Below are 13,250 nucleotides of genomic sequence, written 5' to 3'. Positions count from 1 at the left end.
TTATTAAAAAATGTTGCACATGGCCAATACGTACATGAGGAAACTCGAGGAGAGCTACATAGATTAGCAAAAACAAATCTTGAAGGAGGTGCCCTGACGGAGCGTGTTCGGGTGATTAGCAAGGTCAGATCTGGAAGGAGGTGCACGGGGTGCTCTGAAGCTGAGGAAGAGGGAGTGGGAGGGGGGAGTGGAGTCGGGCACGCAGGCTGCCAAATGGATCTGGAAGGAGGTGCACGGGGTGCTCTGAAGCTGACGAAGAGGGAGTGGGAGGGGGGAGTGGAGTCGGGCACGCAGGCTGCCAAATGGATCTGGAAGGAGGTGCACGGGGGATGTTTGGCAGGGCTTGGAGAAGGGTTTCCATCACGGCGAAAGTGAAAGCAAACAAGTGGTTGCAGGCCTCCAAATGGTGCGCGCGCCCGGACGGGTCACATGCACTGTAGTTGGAGGCCTGCAAAGCCACTGTTTGCACTTCCAAAACGCGCTTACTATAAGTCTCGCCTGACCAGCGCTTTAGGGTTTCCATCACGGCGAAAGTGAAAGCAAACAAGTGGTTGCAGGCCTCCAAATGGTGCGCGCGCCCGGACGGGTCACATGCACTGTAGTTGGAGGCCTGCAAAGCCACTGTTTGCACTTCCAAAACGCGCTTACTATAAGTCTCGCCAGAGCCAGCGCTAAAGCGCTGGTCAGGCGAGACCTAAAAAAGGGTACCGCTTGATCTCGGAGCTTGGAACAGGAACTCCACAAGGAATCTTCTGGGAGAAGGCGAAGACACCGGTCAGGATCTGAAAGCCAAGCAAGGGCTCACACAGCTGACTCGCATTTAACAGTTAAGGGAGCGTGTGTAAACTCTCTCCCGTCCTCCCGGAAGCATGACAAGGGAATCTCTATAAAGAATTGTTCATGTCTACAGAACATGCCCTCCCTCTTCACCTGCTATACAGTATTGGGGCCATTTGATTATGCAAGAAGCGTGGGCTCTGACACCTGCCATACTCCTGACGATTTGAAATGGACGGTACTCGAATCACTCCCATTCATGGACAGAACCGGGTCCTCAGGGTGTCCATTCACAAAGAGGGCCTTAATGATGACATCCCGTGGGGGAATTAAACACACAACTATCCTAAGGGATGATGGCTTATGTGTCCTTTTTAAATACGTCTCTTTTCCCATCTACCAGTTCTGAGCACCGGCCTGCATTTGGACTTGGGGCCATACTGCGACGATTAAGGACACGAATGTGTGAGTTCGGAATGGACCTGTTCTTTGTACCTTTAGCATCAATTGCCAAGGGAATCAGATGGGTCACATCAGAAGATGCAGACTGTGGCTCTGCAGACACGATGTGGACCCGGACCCTCGTGCTCTGCCTTTGTTACTCGTGAGTGGCCAACTCGAGTAGGAGGACTGCTCGGCGCTAGGGAAGAGGGTCTTGTCTGTAGTGCTCTTCTGAATCCCTCAATGAGCTGCTGTTGAACCTTAAAGGCTGTGATATTCCTCACTTCCTTCCTAAGCTTTATCTCGCGATTGTCTACCTGTGGTCTGCTTGCTCGTGTGTGTGGGGTGGCGCTCGTGTGTGTGGGGCGGCGCTCGTGTGTGTGGGGTGGCGCTGGCGAAGGGTCTGCTGAAGACGTCAGGAGATCCTCACTGAGCCTTCTAAGGGTTTGACTTTACAGACTGATCTACAAAACAACCATCATTTCATTACATTTAGTTGGAACAGATTTAGGGGCAGATTTATGAGGGACTTGCGCCCCTTTTACGCCGCCGTTGCGTCACTTTTGTGATGCAGCGGCGGCGTAAACCCTGCGCCATGTTGCGCCCCATTTACATCGTGACGCATCTATGGAGATGCGTCACAGTGTAAAGCCCTGCGCCACGTGAAACCTGCGTCAAGTTTCACGTGGGCGTTTCGACACAGGGGGGGGCGGTCCGTCGCAAGAACGCCCCTGAAAAGTGACTCAGTGAAATCTATAAGATTTCACTGAGTCACTTTCCCAACGCTGATGCGTCAAAACCCTGCGCCTGCTTGAAGGAGGCGTAAGGCGTGACGCACCATGTTAGGGATAGGGCAGGTTGGAACAGTGCTGGAGTTGCGTCGCGCTTGCGACACAACTTCAGCACTGCGCCAACCTTACGCTGGCAGATACATCACGCATCTGCTTGTCCTTGCGCCACGATGCACCGCATTGTAAATGTGGCGCATCTGCGGTGGCGCAAGGGCAAACTTGCGTGACGCATCTTCCCTGGCGCATCCATGCTGATTTGCAGGGATGCGCCAGGGAACGTAAATCTGCCCCTTAGTCTACATGATGAATGGCTACACGTGTTCATTCATCAACTTACTCAATGTGGAGTGTATTTTGTAGCTTTCCATCTTTCTCTCCGGTGTTTCTTGCACACCGAAGAGTCTGTAAGAATTTATTGTCTCTCAGCTCTTAGCTGCCAGAGGTTTCGTGAAGATGTCTTTTTCGATGACTGATTTTGTACTCCGGCTTTCTGGATTTTCCATTGAAGACAAGCGTGCCTCCCCTCTTCCTTTTCTTTGCAGGGTCTCCTGATGTTGGCCAGAAGACACTGGACCGGAGACTGGAACCGAGGAATGAGTCTTGCTGCCTAACAAGGTGGTGCTGTTGCTGGGTGAAGTCAGGTGAGTGAGTGATGACGAGGAGACCCTCCTGCTCTGAAGCCCTCGAGGGAGAGCCCCTGAGCCTGGGATCAGTCCTTACTAAGCCTTATAATTTGATTAAAAAACGGTGAGCCTGCATCTAAAAGCTTTAAGGAAACGGTGCTGGTTTGTTTTCTTAAGAAAGACAAGATAAGGATAAGAAAAGGGTCCCAGTGAAACTTGCTAAACTGTCCTGAGTACTTTATTTGGCGAGCGCTGCTGCTTTGCCTTCGGGCTTTTTAAAGAAAAGATTGCGCTGGTTTTCCTTTCTTCGTTTTCCTCTGTGTTGGGGCTCATCTGTTTTCCATGCTGTCACGGCCAGGCTGAGCTCTGATTGGCTTCCTTTACCCAATCAGAAGCTCGACCGGGAGGAGCCACTTGTGCCCTCCCGGCCATTTAATGCCTGCTGTGGCGTGGACGCGAGGCTGGTGCGCCGAAGGCACGCTAAAGGCAAGCCCGTCTGCGCCCGTCCGCGCCGGTCCGCGCCCGTCCGCGCCTGGATGATGCCAGACGCCAGTCATGCTGCCGGTTTGATCTGCTCTAAATGTACATACTCTCAGACGATTTACTCACCATCAGTAAGGGCGTCAGTCCATGTGCTTCCCAACTTTGTGTCTGGCCGGAGGGTCTATTTTGCTGCATACGGTGCGGTTTCCACACTTCGGCATCTGCGGCCCCACCATCTCCCCTTCCGCACTCTGCCAAACTCTTCACCTTGAGCTGCCGCTTCTTAGTAAACCATTGTGCTAAAGTATTCGATCTACTTCCTGATGAGTCCCCAGATATTCTCTTTCTTACATAGACATGGCTCACTGACAATATGGAGGCGGAGCCTGGTGTGCACATGCCTCAAGGCTATAACATTGTGACAATCAACAGAGGGGCCCGGGGTGGCGGTGTCGCGGTTATCTTTAAAGCTGGTTACACTTGCACCCTGACCAAAGAGGCCCTGGTGGGTGAGCACGTTTTGTGATTTCTTTCAATGCCAATTTTACACTATCTGGGCTTTTAATCTATCGCCCTCCGGGGCCGTCTAAAGAGTTCGGAGATGAGCTTATTGAGGCATCGGGCATACTTGCCAATAGATCGGCAAATTTCAGTATCATCGGAGATCCTAATCTACACTTAGGTGCCACAAGACTGTGAGATCGGCAATTTGTTTAGCTGATCTTGCTGCCCTTCAGCTCACCCAGCGCGTCCCAGGCTGCGCACACTCAGCTGGACATCTATTGGACCCTGTTATCTCCAATCTGCCCGCTCTCATAGTCAATACACCTATTCCTATGAGTTGCTCCGACCATTACCTGGTTACCATGGCATTACCGGGAGTTTGCCCCCTCCAGGTCACAACTCACAAATCTCTTTTAAAGCGCCCCTGGCATAAACTTGATACTGAGCAGTTTTGCGCCCTCCTCTCGAGTCACACGCCCAGTCTTCCCGACAACCGTGATGGTGCTGAGAGTATTCTCTCTGACTGCCTCACGCACTCCCTCGATACTCTCATTGCAGCCAGGTGGTCCCAGAGCCGCAATATCCAGTCTAGCCCTTGGTACAATGGCAAGTTGGTCTCAGTCCGGAAAATCTGCAAAAGGCTGGAACGGGCGTGGAGGCGGGATTATGACCCAGTTTTGCAAATACAATACCGTTTAGCCATTAAGAACTACCATAGAGTCATCCAGAAGGAAAGAGCTGCTTACTTTGCGGATGAGATTACAAATAGCAGTAACCCTGCTAAATGTGTCTTCTCCCTGCCTAAAGACCCCAAATCCTTGAGGCAACCTGAAGCTACCCCTCTCTCCCCTAATCAGCAATGTGAGACCCTCGCCGCCTTCTTTATTAGGATGGTTGAGAACATCTACAGGCCCTTCCCCCACTTTGAGATCAGGACAGGCCCCTTCCTGTGGCCCCGTGACACCCCTGTACTCTCCGCCTTCCCGGCGCTCTCGCAAGAAGAGATGCACACGATTTGCAACAAACTTAAATGTGGATCCCCTGCTGACCCTCTTAAATCGGATTTATTTCAGCAATTCCTACCCCAACTTCTCTCTCCTTTCTGCAAACTCATCAATCTATCTATGTCTTCTGCGGTAGTCCCCACTGCTTGGAAACATGCCAAGGTGGTTCCTTTGCTAAAAAAACTGACACTGGATGCCTCGAAACCAGAGAATTTTCACCCTATTTCTCTTCTTCCTTTGGTATCCAAGATCACTGAAGATTACCTCAACTCTATTCTTACGAGGTTTGTTGAAGACAACAATCTGCTTGACCCTTCCCAAAATGGATTCCACTCACATCACAGCACGGAGACCACCCTTTTGGCTGTAACAGAACACCTAAGGGGCGTGTTAGATGCCAGTCACACTTCAGCCTTAATCTTGTTGGACCTAAGTGCTGCATTCGACAGTGTCTCATCAGATTCTGTTGCAGTGCTTGGAGGAGATCGGTGTCCGTGGCCCTGTCCTTCTCCTCCTTTTTAGCGGAGCATACCTTCCAAATGTCCGTCCCCCCCTTCTGCTCCCAAATACAAGCTGTCCACCAAGGGGTTCCGCAGGGCTCGGCACTGAGTCCAACACTTTTTAACATCTACATCCAACCCTTGGCGGCCGTAGCCAGAGGTTTTATCGGCCTCCATACTCTATGCCCTCTTTTCCTCAGTTAGCTGGTGATCTTATCTCTCAATTTATAATAAATAATCCTAGATTAATGATAATTGGCGACTTTAACTTCTGGCCTTCTGATCCCAATGAATCTCCTCTCTCCCGTGAATTTACAGATCTTCTTTTGGGTCTCAATTGTACCCAACATGTTTGCACTGCTACTCATATTAAATGACACATCCTTGATCAGTTATGGACAGCTAATCTGTCCATCTCCTCCTTATCTATTTCCCCCTGCTCCTGGTCTGACCACTACTCTATCCAATTCTCCTTGGATCTACCTCGACCAGTTAAACTCCCAATCTTGGAAAAACTGTTAACCAGAAACTGGAGCCGAGCAAGTAAAGAGGAGTTTTGCTCCTTACTCTCCGCCTCCTTGCCCATGGATACTAGTTGCCTTAACACTCAAGAAACGGCTATCCATAACTGGCTATGTGCGGCCAGTAATACCGTTGCCCCCTGCAAATTCTCCATCGTTAGGCGGCCTCACGACGCCCAGAGGTGGTTTACAGAGGATCTTAAACAAAAAAAGCTTCTCCTCAGACAAGCAGAGCGTAGGTGGAGACGTAGTTACTCTACTAACACAAAAGATACCTTCACTAAACTGCTAACTGCCTACAAAAAAGCCATTCTAACAGCCAAATCCTCGTACTTTTCACAAAAAATCACTAATTCATCTACTACGACCAAAGATATTTTTTCCATTGTTAACGAATTATCTCTTCCTGATAGAGTCACTATTAAATCAGCACCGACCCAGGATTTCTGTGATGCTCTTAATAACTTTTTCATCCAGAAAATCTCTACTATCAAGAAGAGTATCCCTCCGTCCATCCCCCAATCAGTTCTGGGGACCTCACCCAAAAACATTCAGTTCCTTGATTCTATTCCCCTGATCTCCAAAGAAGAGTTCTTTACACTTCTTAAAAAGGTCAGCTCGGGCTCCCCTTCAGATCCTTGCCCTCCCCCCTTCCTCCAAGATGCCTTTCTCTCTTATCCCGATCCCCCGCTTGCGTTTCTTAACAACTCATTACAAACAGGAGTTGTCCCCACTTCCTTTAAAGCTGCTGAAATTATTCCCATCCTGAAGAAACCCCAAGCTGATCCTACCAATCTCACTAACTACCGCCCCATCTCTCTCCTTCCCTACCTGAGCAAAATCTTGGAAGCCCATGTGACACAATGCCTCAGTTCTTTTATTGAATATTCCTCTTTTCTTGACCCTCACCAGGCCGGTTTTAGGCCTGCGCACTCTACAGAGTTGGTCATCCTCGCTGTGATGGATGAACTTCGCAGGGGAGCTGATAACAATCTCTCCCAGGCCCTCGTCCTTTTGGACCTCTCGGCAGCCTTTGACACGGTCGATCACAAACTTTTGATCGACCGTGTCAGAGATGCTGGCATTCAGGGCACTGCTCTAAAATGGATCTCCTCATTTTTGGGGGACCGCTCGCAGGCCGTTCGCCTTGCTACCTTCTCAGCCAAAAAAACCACTCTTACCTGTGGCGTCCCACAGGGCTCTTCTTTATCTCCTTTATTATTTAATCTATATATGGCTCCCTTAATCTACTCACTTCGTAATTTTGAAGTAGTCTGCTTCAATTATGCAGACGACCTTCAACTCGTGTTTAACATCAACCCTACCACTGCGTCTGTTTCCAGCTGCCAGGCCACTTTGTGTTTTATCAGGGATTGGATGAACACCAGCCAACTAAAACTCAACCCTGATAAGACCGAGCTGGTGTTGACCGGCCCCTCGAATCCCTGGAATGACAACTTTTGGCCCCCTTCGTTAGGAACCTCTCCTACACCCTCCAAATCGGTTAAGAGCCTTGGGGTAGTGATCAGTAATGATCTGTCTTTGAAGCCCCAGATTGGTGCAGTTACTTCCTCTTGTTTTTTCCATCTGCGTAGAATCCGGAAGATTGCTAGATTTTTTACCACCGAGGCCCTTACTGTGATACTTATGGCCTTAGTCATCTCCCGGATTGACTATGCCAACTCTCTTTATGTTGGCATTCCTATCTATCAACTTCACCGTCTTCAGTTAGTCCAGAATCAGGCTGCACGTCTTATTACTCACCAATCTCGCACTCAACACGTCCGCCCCTTGTTGAAACTTCTTCATTGGCTCCCAGTTGCCAAACGCTGCTTGTTCAAATTGGGCTGTACCATCTTTAAAGCCCTAACTGGTAGCGGGCCTGTTTTCATTTCTTCTCTAATCACTCGCTACCTCCCCTCGCGTGCTCTCCGCTCGTCACAGGCCAACCTCCTCACCCCCTCCCGCTTTAACCGGAAAAAACACGGCGGGCTTAGTTTCTCTTACTTAGCACCACACACATGGAATTCCCTTCCTACTGAACTCAGACTTGAAATATCCTATCCTCACTTTAGATCCCTCCTCAAAACTCTCTTATTCGTTCAAGCCTACCAGTAACCTCTCGATCTAGTACGATATTGCAATAGCGCCATGAAACCTTTGGGTGTACGTGCGCTCTAGAAGTTCATTTAACATAACATTTAACATAACATCCGTGGTATCCTATGCGGACGACACGCAGCTGGTGGTAGCATTATCTGATGACTGTGCAGGATGCACTTAAGTTTAAGGAAGATCTCACAGCCATTGCCGACTGGATGACTGCCAATTGCCTGCAACTTAATGCAAGCAAATCTGAGATCTTGGTGGTGGGTAAAGACATTCATCTGTAAAGTGAGCATTGGTGGCCATCCACTCCGGGTCTCCCGCCTGCCCCAAAATAGACAGTCAAAAATCTGGGAGTTTGGGTGGATTCCGCTCTCACTTTCTAGGCCCAAACTAAAGCGGTAGCCAGGATATGCTTTGGGCTCCTACGGGGCTCAAACCATTGTTGGGCTTCTACAACCCCCACATTCTAAGTGGGGAAGTGAGCCCTGTGTGCAGCTAGTGTGGAGGCATTCTAAGTGGGGAAGTGAACCCTGCGTGCAGCTAGTGTGAAGGCATTCAAAGTGGGGAAGTGAACCCTGCGTGCAGATAGTGTGGAGGAATTCTAAAAGGGGAAGTGAACCCTGCGTGCAGCTCGTGTGGAGGCATTCTAAGTGGGGAAGTGAACCCCGCATGCAGCTCGTGTGGAGGCATTCTAAGTGGGGAAGTGAGCCCTGCGTGCAGCTAGCGTGGAGGCATTCTAATTGGGGAAGTGAACCCTGTGTGCAGAAAGTGTGGAGGAATTCTAAGTGGGGAAGTGAACCCTGCGTGCAGCTCGCGTGGAGGCATTCTAATTGGGGAAGTGAACCCTGCGTGCAGCTTGTGTGGAGGCATTCTAAGTGGGGAAGTGAGCCCTGCGTGCAGCTCGCTTGGAGGCATTTTAAGTGGGGAAGTGAACCCTGTGTGCAGCTGGTGTGGAGGCATTATAAGTGAGGACGTGAACCCTGCGTGCAGCTGGTGTGGAGACATTCTAAGTGAGGAAGTGGGCCCTGCGTGCAGCTAGCGTGGAGTCATTCTAAGTGGGGAAGTGGGCCCTGCGTGCACCTCTTGTGGAGGCATTCTAAGTGGGGAAGTGAACCCTGTGTGCAGCTCGTGTGGAGGCATTCTAAGTGGGGAAGTGAGCCCTGTGTGCTGCTGGTGTGGAGGCACTCTAAGTGGGGAAGTGAGCCCTGCGTGCAGCACGTGTGGAGGCCTTCTAAGTGGGGAAGTGAACTGTGCGTGCAGCTCGTGTGGAGGCATTTTAAGTGGGGAAGTGAACCCTGCGTGCAGCTAGTGTGGAGGCATTCTAAGTGGGGAAGTGAGCCCTGCGTGCAGCTAGCGTGGAGGCATTCTAAGTGGGGAAGTGAACCCTGCGTGCAGCTTGTGTGGAGGCATTCTAAGTTGGGAAGTGAACCCTGCGTGCACCTCTTGTGGAGGCATTCTAAGTGGGGAAGTGAACCCTGCGTGCAGCTCGTGTGGAGGCATTCTAAGTTGGGAAGTGAACCCTGCGTGCACCTCTTGTGGAGGCATTCTAAGTTGGGAAGTGAACCCTGCGTGCACCTCTTGTGGAGGCATTCTAAGTGGGGAAGTGAACCATGCGTACAGCTTGTGTGGAGGCATTTTAAGTGGGGAAGTGAACCCTGGGTGCAGCTAGCGTGGAGGCATTCTAAGTAGGGAAGTGAATCCTGCGTGCTGCTCGTGTGGAGGCATTCTAAGTGGGTAAGTGAACCCTGCGTGCACCTCTTGTGGAGGCATTCTAAAAGGGGAAGTGAACCCTGTGTGCAGCTCGTGTGGAGGCATTCTAAGTGGGTAAGTGAACCCTGCGTGCAGCTTGCGTGGAGGCATTCTAAGTGGGGAAGTGAGCCCTGCGTGCAGCTCGTGTGGAGGCATTCTAAGTTGGTAAGTGAACCATGCGTGCACCTCTTGTGGAGGCATTCTAAGTGGGGAAGTGAACCCTGTGTGCAGCTCATGTGGAGGCATTCTAAGTGGGGAAGTGAACCCTGTGTGCAGCTGGTGTGGAGGCACTCTAAGTGGGGAAGTGAGCCCTGCGTGTAGCACGTGTGGAGGCCTTCTAAGTGGGGAAGTGAACTGTGCGTGCAGCTCGTGTGGAGGCATTTTAAGTGGGGAAGTGAGCCCTGCGTGCAGCTAGCGTGGAGGCATTCTAAGTGGGGAAGTGAACCCTGCGTGCAGCTTGTGTGGAGGCATTCTAAGTGGGGAAGTGAACCCTGCGTGCAGCTCGTGTGGAGGCATTCTAAGTTGGGAAGTGAACCCTGCGTGCACCTCTTGTGGAGGCATTCTAAGTTGGGAAGTGAACCCTGCGTGCACCTCTTGTGGAGGCATTCTAGGTGGGGAAGTGAACCCTGCGTGCAGCTAGCGTGGAGGCATTCTAAGTGGGGAAGTGAACCCTGCGTGCAGCTAGCGTGGAGGCATTCTAAGTGGGGAAGTGAACACTGCGTGCAACTCGCGTGGAGGCATTCTAAGTGGGTAAGTGAGCTCTGCGTGCAGCTAGTGTAGAGGCATTCTAAGTGGGTAAGTGAACCCTGCGTGCAGCTAGTGTAGACGCATTCTAAGTGGGGAAGTGAGCCCTGTGTGCAGCTCGTGTGGAGACATTCTAAGTGGGTAAGTGAACCCCGCGTGCAGCTCGTGTGGAGGCATTCTAAGTGGGGAAGTGAACCCTGCGTGCAGCTCGTGTGGAGGCATTCTAAGTTGGGAAGTGAGCCCTGTGTGCAGCTAGTGTGGAGGCATTCTAAGTGGGTAAGTGAACCCTGCGTGCAGCTAGTGTAGAGGCATTCTAAGTGGGGAAGTGAGCCCTCCGTGCAGCTAGGGTGGAGGCATTCTAAGTGGGGAAGTGAACCCTGCATGCAGCTAGTGTGGATGCATTCTAAGTGGGGAAGTGAGCCCTGCGTGCAGCTAGTGTGGAGGCATTCTAAGTGGGGAAGTGAGCCCTGCGTGCAGCTCGTGTGGAGGCATTCTAAGTGGGGAAGTGAGCCCTGCGTGCAGCTCGTGTGGAGGCATTCTAAGTGGGGAAGTGAACCCTGCATGCAGCTAGTGTGGAGGCATTCTAAGTGGGGAAGTGAGCTCTGCGTGCAGCTAGTGTGGAGGCATTCTAAGTGGGGAAGTGAACCCTGCATGCAGCTAGTGTGGAGGCATTCTAAGTGGGGAAGTGAACCCTGCATGCAGCTAGTGTGGAGGCATTCTAAGTGGGGAAGTGAGCCCTGCGTGAAGCTAGTTGAGAGGCATTCTAAGTGGGGAAGTGAGCCCTGCGTGCAGCTCGTGTGGAGGCATTCTAAGTGGGGAAGTGAGCTCTGCGTGCAGCTAGTGTGGAGGCATTCTAAGTGGGGAAGTGAACCCTGCATGCAGCTAGTGTGGAGGCATTCTAAGTGGGGAAGTGAACCCTGCATGCAGCTAGTGTGGAGGCATTCTAAGTGGGGAAGTGAACCCTGCATGCAGCTAGTGTGGAGGCATTCTAAGTGAGGAAGTGAACCCTGCATGCAGCTAGTGTGGAGGCATTCTAAGTGGGGAAGTGAACCCTGCATGCAGCTAGTGTGGAGGCATTCTAAGTGGGGAAGTGAGCCCTGCGTGAAGCTAGTGTAGAGGCATTCTAAGTGGGGAAGTGAGCTAGACGGGTTAGCAGGTGCAAGTTTGGTGGATGCAGCAAGGTCCTTGTGCAAGCACTGGTGAGCTTGTTGTTCAATTACGTATTGAAGGATTGGCACTGTTGGGGTTGTGAAACGTGGCCAGGATCTGGGAAGGCCGGGTTTACACCTTCATTTTTATTGCACTTACACCACACTTAGCCCAGCCTCCTACAGGAAAAGGACTGCAGAGCTCGTAGGTTTGTTAAAGGGGGGCTGAAAAAAACATTGTGTGGCAAGTTGGTAATAACTACGGGTACATCAGTGTGTGAATCTCGTCCTCACGAAAGTCTCGATGGAGTATGGGCAATTCAGGTGCTAGTAGGTCCGCAGCACTACAACAGTCCGAAGCACAGCACTGGCAGTAAGTTAACTCATTTTCAGTAATAGGAGATGGAGTTGTACAATTTAGCAGCGACACAGGGTCAACAATCTTACAATGCGTCGCAGTTATCTGATGCCCGAGCCCTGTTACCTTTAGAGGCTACATGGTTTCATCCTTTAAAGTAGAAATTTCTTATAGCTCCAATATGTGAGTACAAACACAGTGCTCAGTGTAAGAGTGCCGAAGTTAATAATCCCTTTTCCCGTACAGGCAAAAGGACTGCAGAGTTGGATAGTAAAAGTGGAGCCAAACCATCAGTTGAAGTGTCAACGTGGTTAAATCCTAGCGGGTACTAAGAAGTGAGGGAAACTGGTGCATAGGAATCCCTGATTGAGCATGGGAAGATTACTTGGCAGTAGGTCCACAGCACTACCTCAGTGCGCCCCTAGCAGTGGTTTTAATTTACCCCATTTTATCTCTAGGATGAACAACTTATTAGCTCAATAGGTCCGAGTGCAGAAAGAGGAACAAAGCCAAGCGCAGCCATGTGCGAGCCATGGCTACTTATAACCAATCAGGGCTGCCATTGATGGCACGTGGCTCTAGACTCCTGCACGCCATGGGAGCAACAGAGAAGAAGGTCTGTACAGGAATGTGAAATGTGCACGGAGACCCGTGACTCCAGAACAAGCTTTGGCAACAGCAAGGCACACAAGAAATCAAGCATTGGCAACACCAGGAGAGTATACTAAGAAGCAGTGCTTACACCCAATAAGTGCTAAATAGTAATGACTGTAGCAACATTGCACAGAGAGCAACATAATGCTAAATCTATATCACGGTGTTATGCGCATATGATTGAGCCATGATCCCAGAGGGTGTTGACAAAACAAGCAGAACTGGGACAGGAGCCGGTGAGACCTGACACAAACGAGCCCTTGGCGTGACTTCTGGTAGACCTGGGTGCAGATGTATATGTATTGCTCAACAGCAGGGCTGGCATCTGGGGGTTCAACGCAGCAAAGCAGTCCTTCGAGGTACAGTAGCAGTCTGGCAGGTCTGCACAGCAGGTCACTGCAGTAGGCATTCTTCTGAGAGTCCTTCTGCAGGATTAATAGTAAACTGAAGAGTGGGTTTGAAGGTACACTTATTATACCCCGGTGCAGTGCTACTATAAGGTTTAAGACGTTTCTGGAAAGGTTCTTTGAAGCTCTTGGAGTTTCCTGACTCCCCTTCCCTGGCTCCAAGCTAGCTGCAGTGACAATACAGGGTTTTTAGGTCTATTGTGAGGAGACAGGACACAGCTTATTCCGGTGTATGTGGGGCTGTGCTCAGCTCCACCCCCCCGCCCATCCTGCCAGTTGATGGCCTATTGAGGCTCAGCTAATCCTACTATTGTGTGACCGTCGGGGAGAAATTCACAATGACCGTCTAATTGTTGGATACACTCAGTCACGTGACCCCAGACAAGCTGAAGGCACAAAGGGCTAAGGGCAGGAAAATGCCAACTTTCTATAAATGG

General features: G+C 50.8%; 1 protein-coding gene across 4 annotated transcripts in view; it reads left to right on the top strand.

The window, feature by feature from the left end:
* Positions 1–13,250, top strand: part of LOC146808616 (NACHT, LRR and PYD domains-containing protein 12-like) — a 493,486-nt gene that overhangs the window by 103,228 nt on the left and 377,008 nt on the right. For all 4 annotated transcript variants that reach the window (XM_085623630.1, XM_085623628.1, XM_085623629.1 and 1 more), the window contains one exon: positions 2,552–2,650. In XM_085623630.1, coding sequence (XP_085479756.1) covers positions 2,552–2,650 — 99 coding nt within the window. The remainder of the gene's footprint in view (positions 1–2,551; positions 2,651–13,250) is intronic.

The sequence above is a fragment of the Triturus cristatus genome, chromosome 8 (genome assembly GCF_964204655.1).
Source record: "Triturus cristatus chromosome 8, aTriCri1.1, whole genome shotgun sequence".
Taxonomy (NCBI): Eukaryota; Metazoa; Chordata; class Amphibia; order Caudata; family Salamandridae; genus Triturus; species Triturus cristatus.
This window is presented reverse-complemented; position numbering and strand designations above follow the sequence as displayed.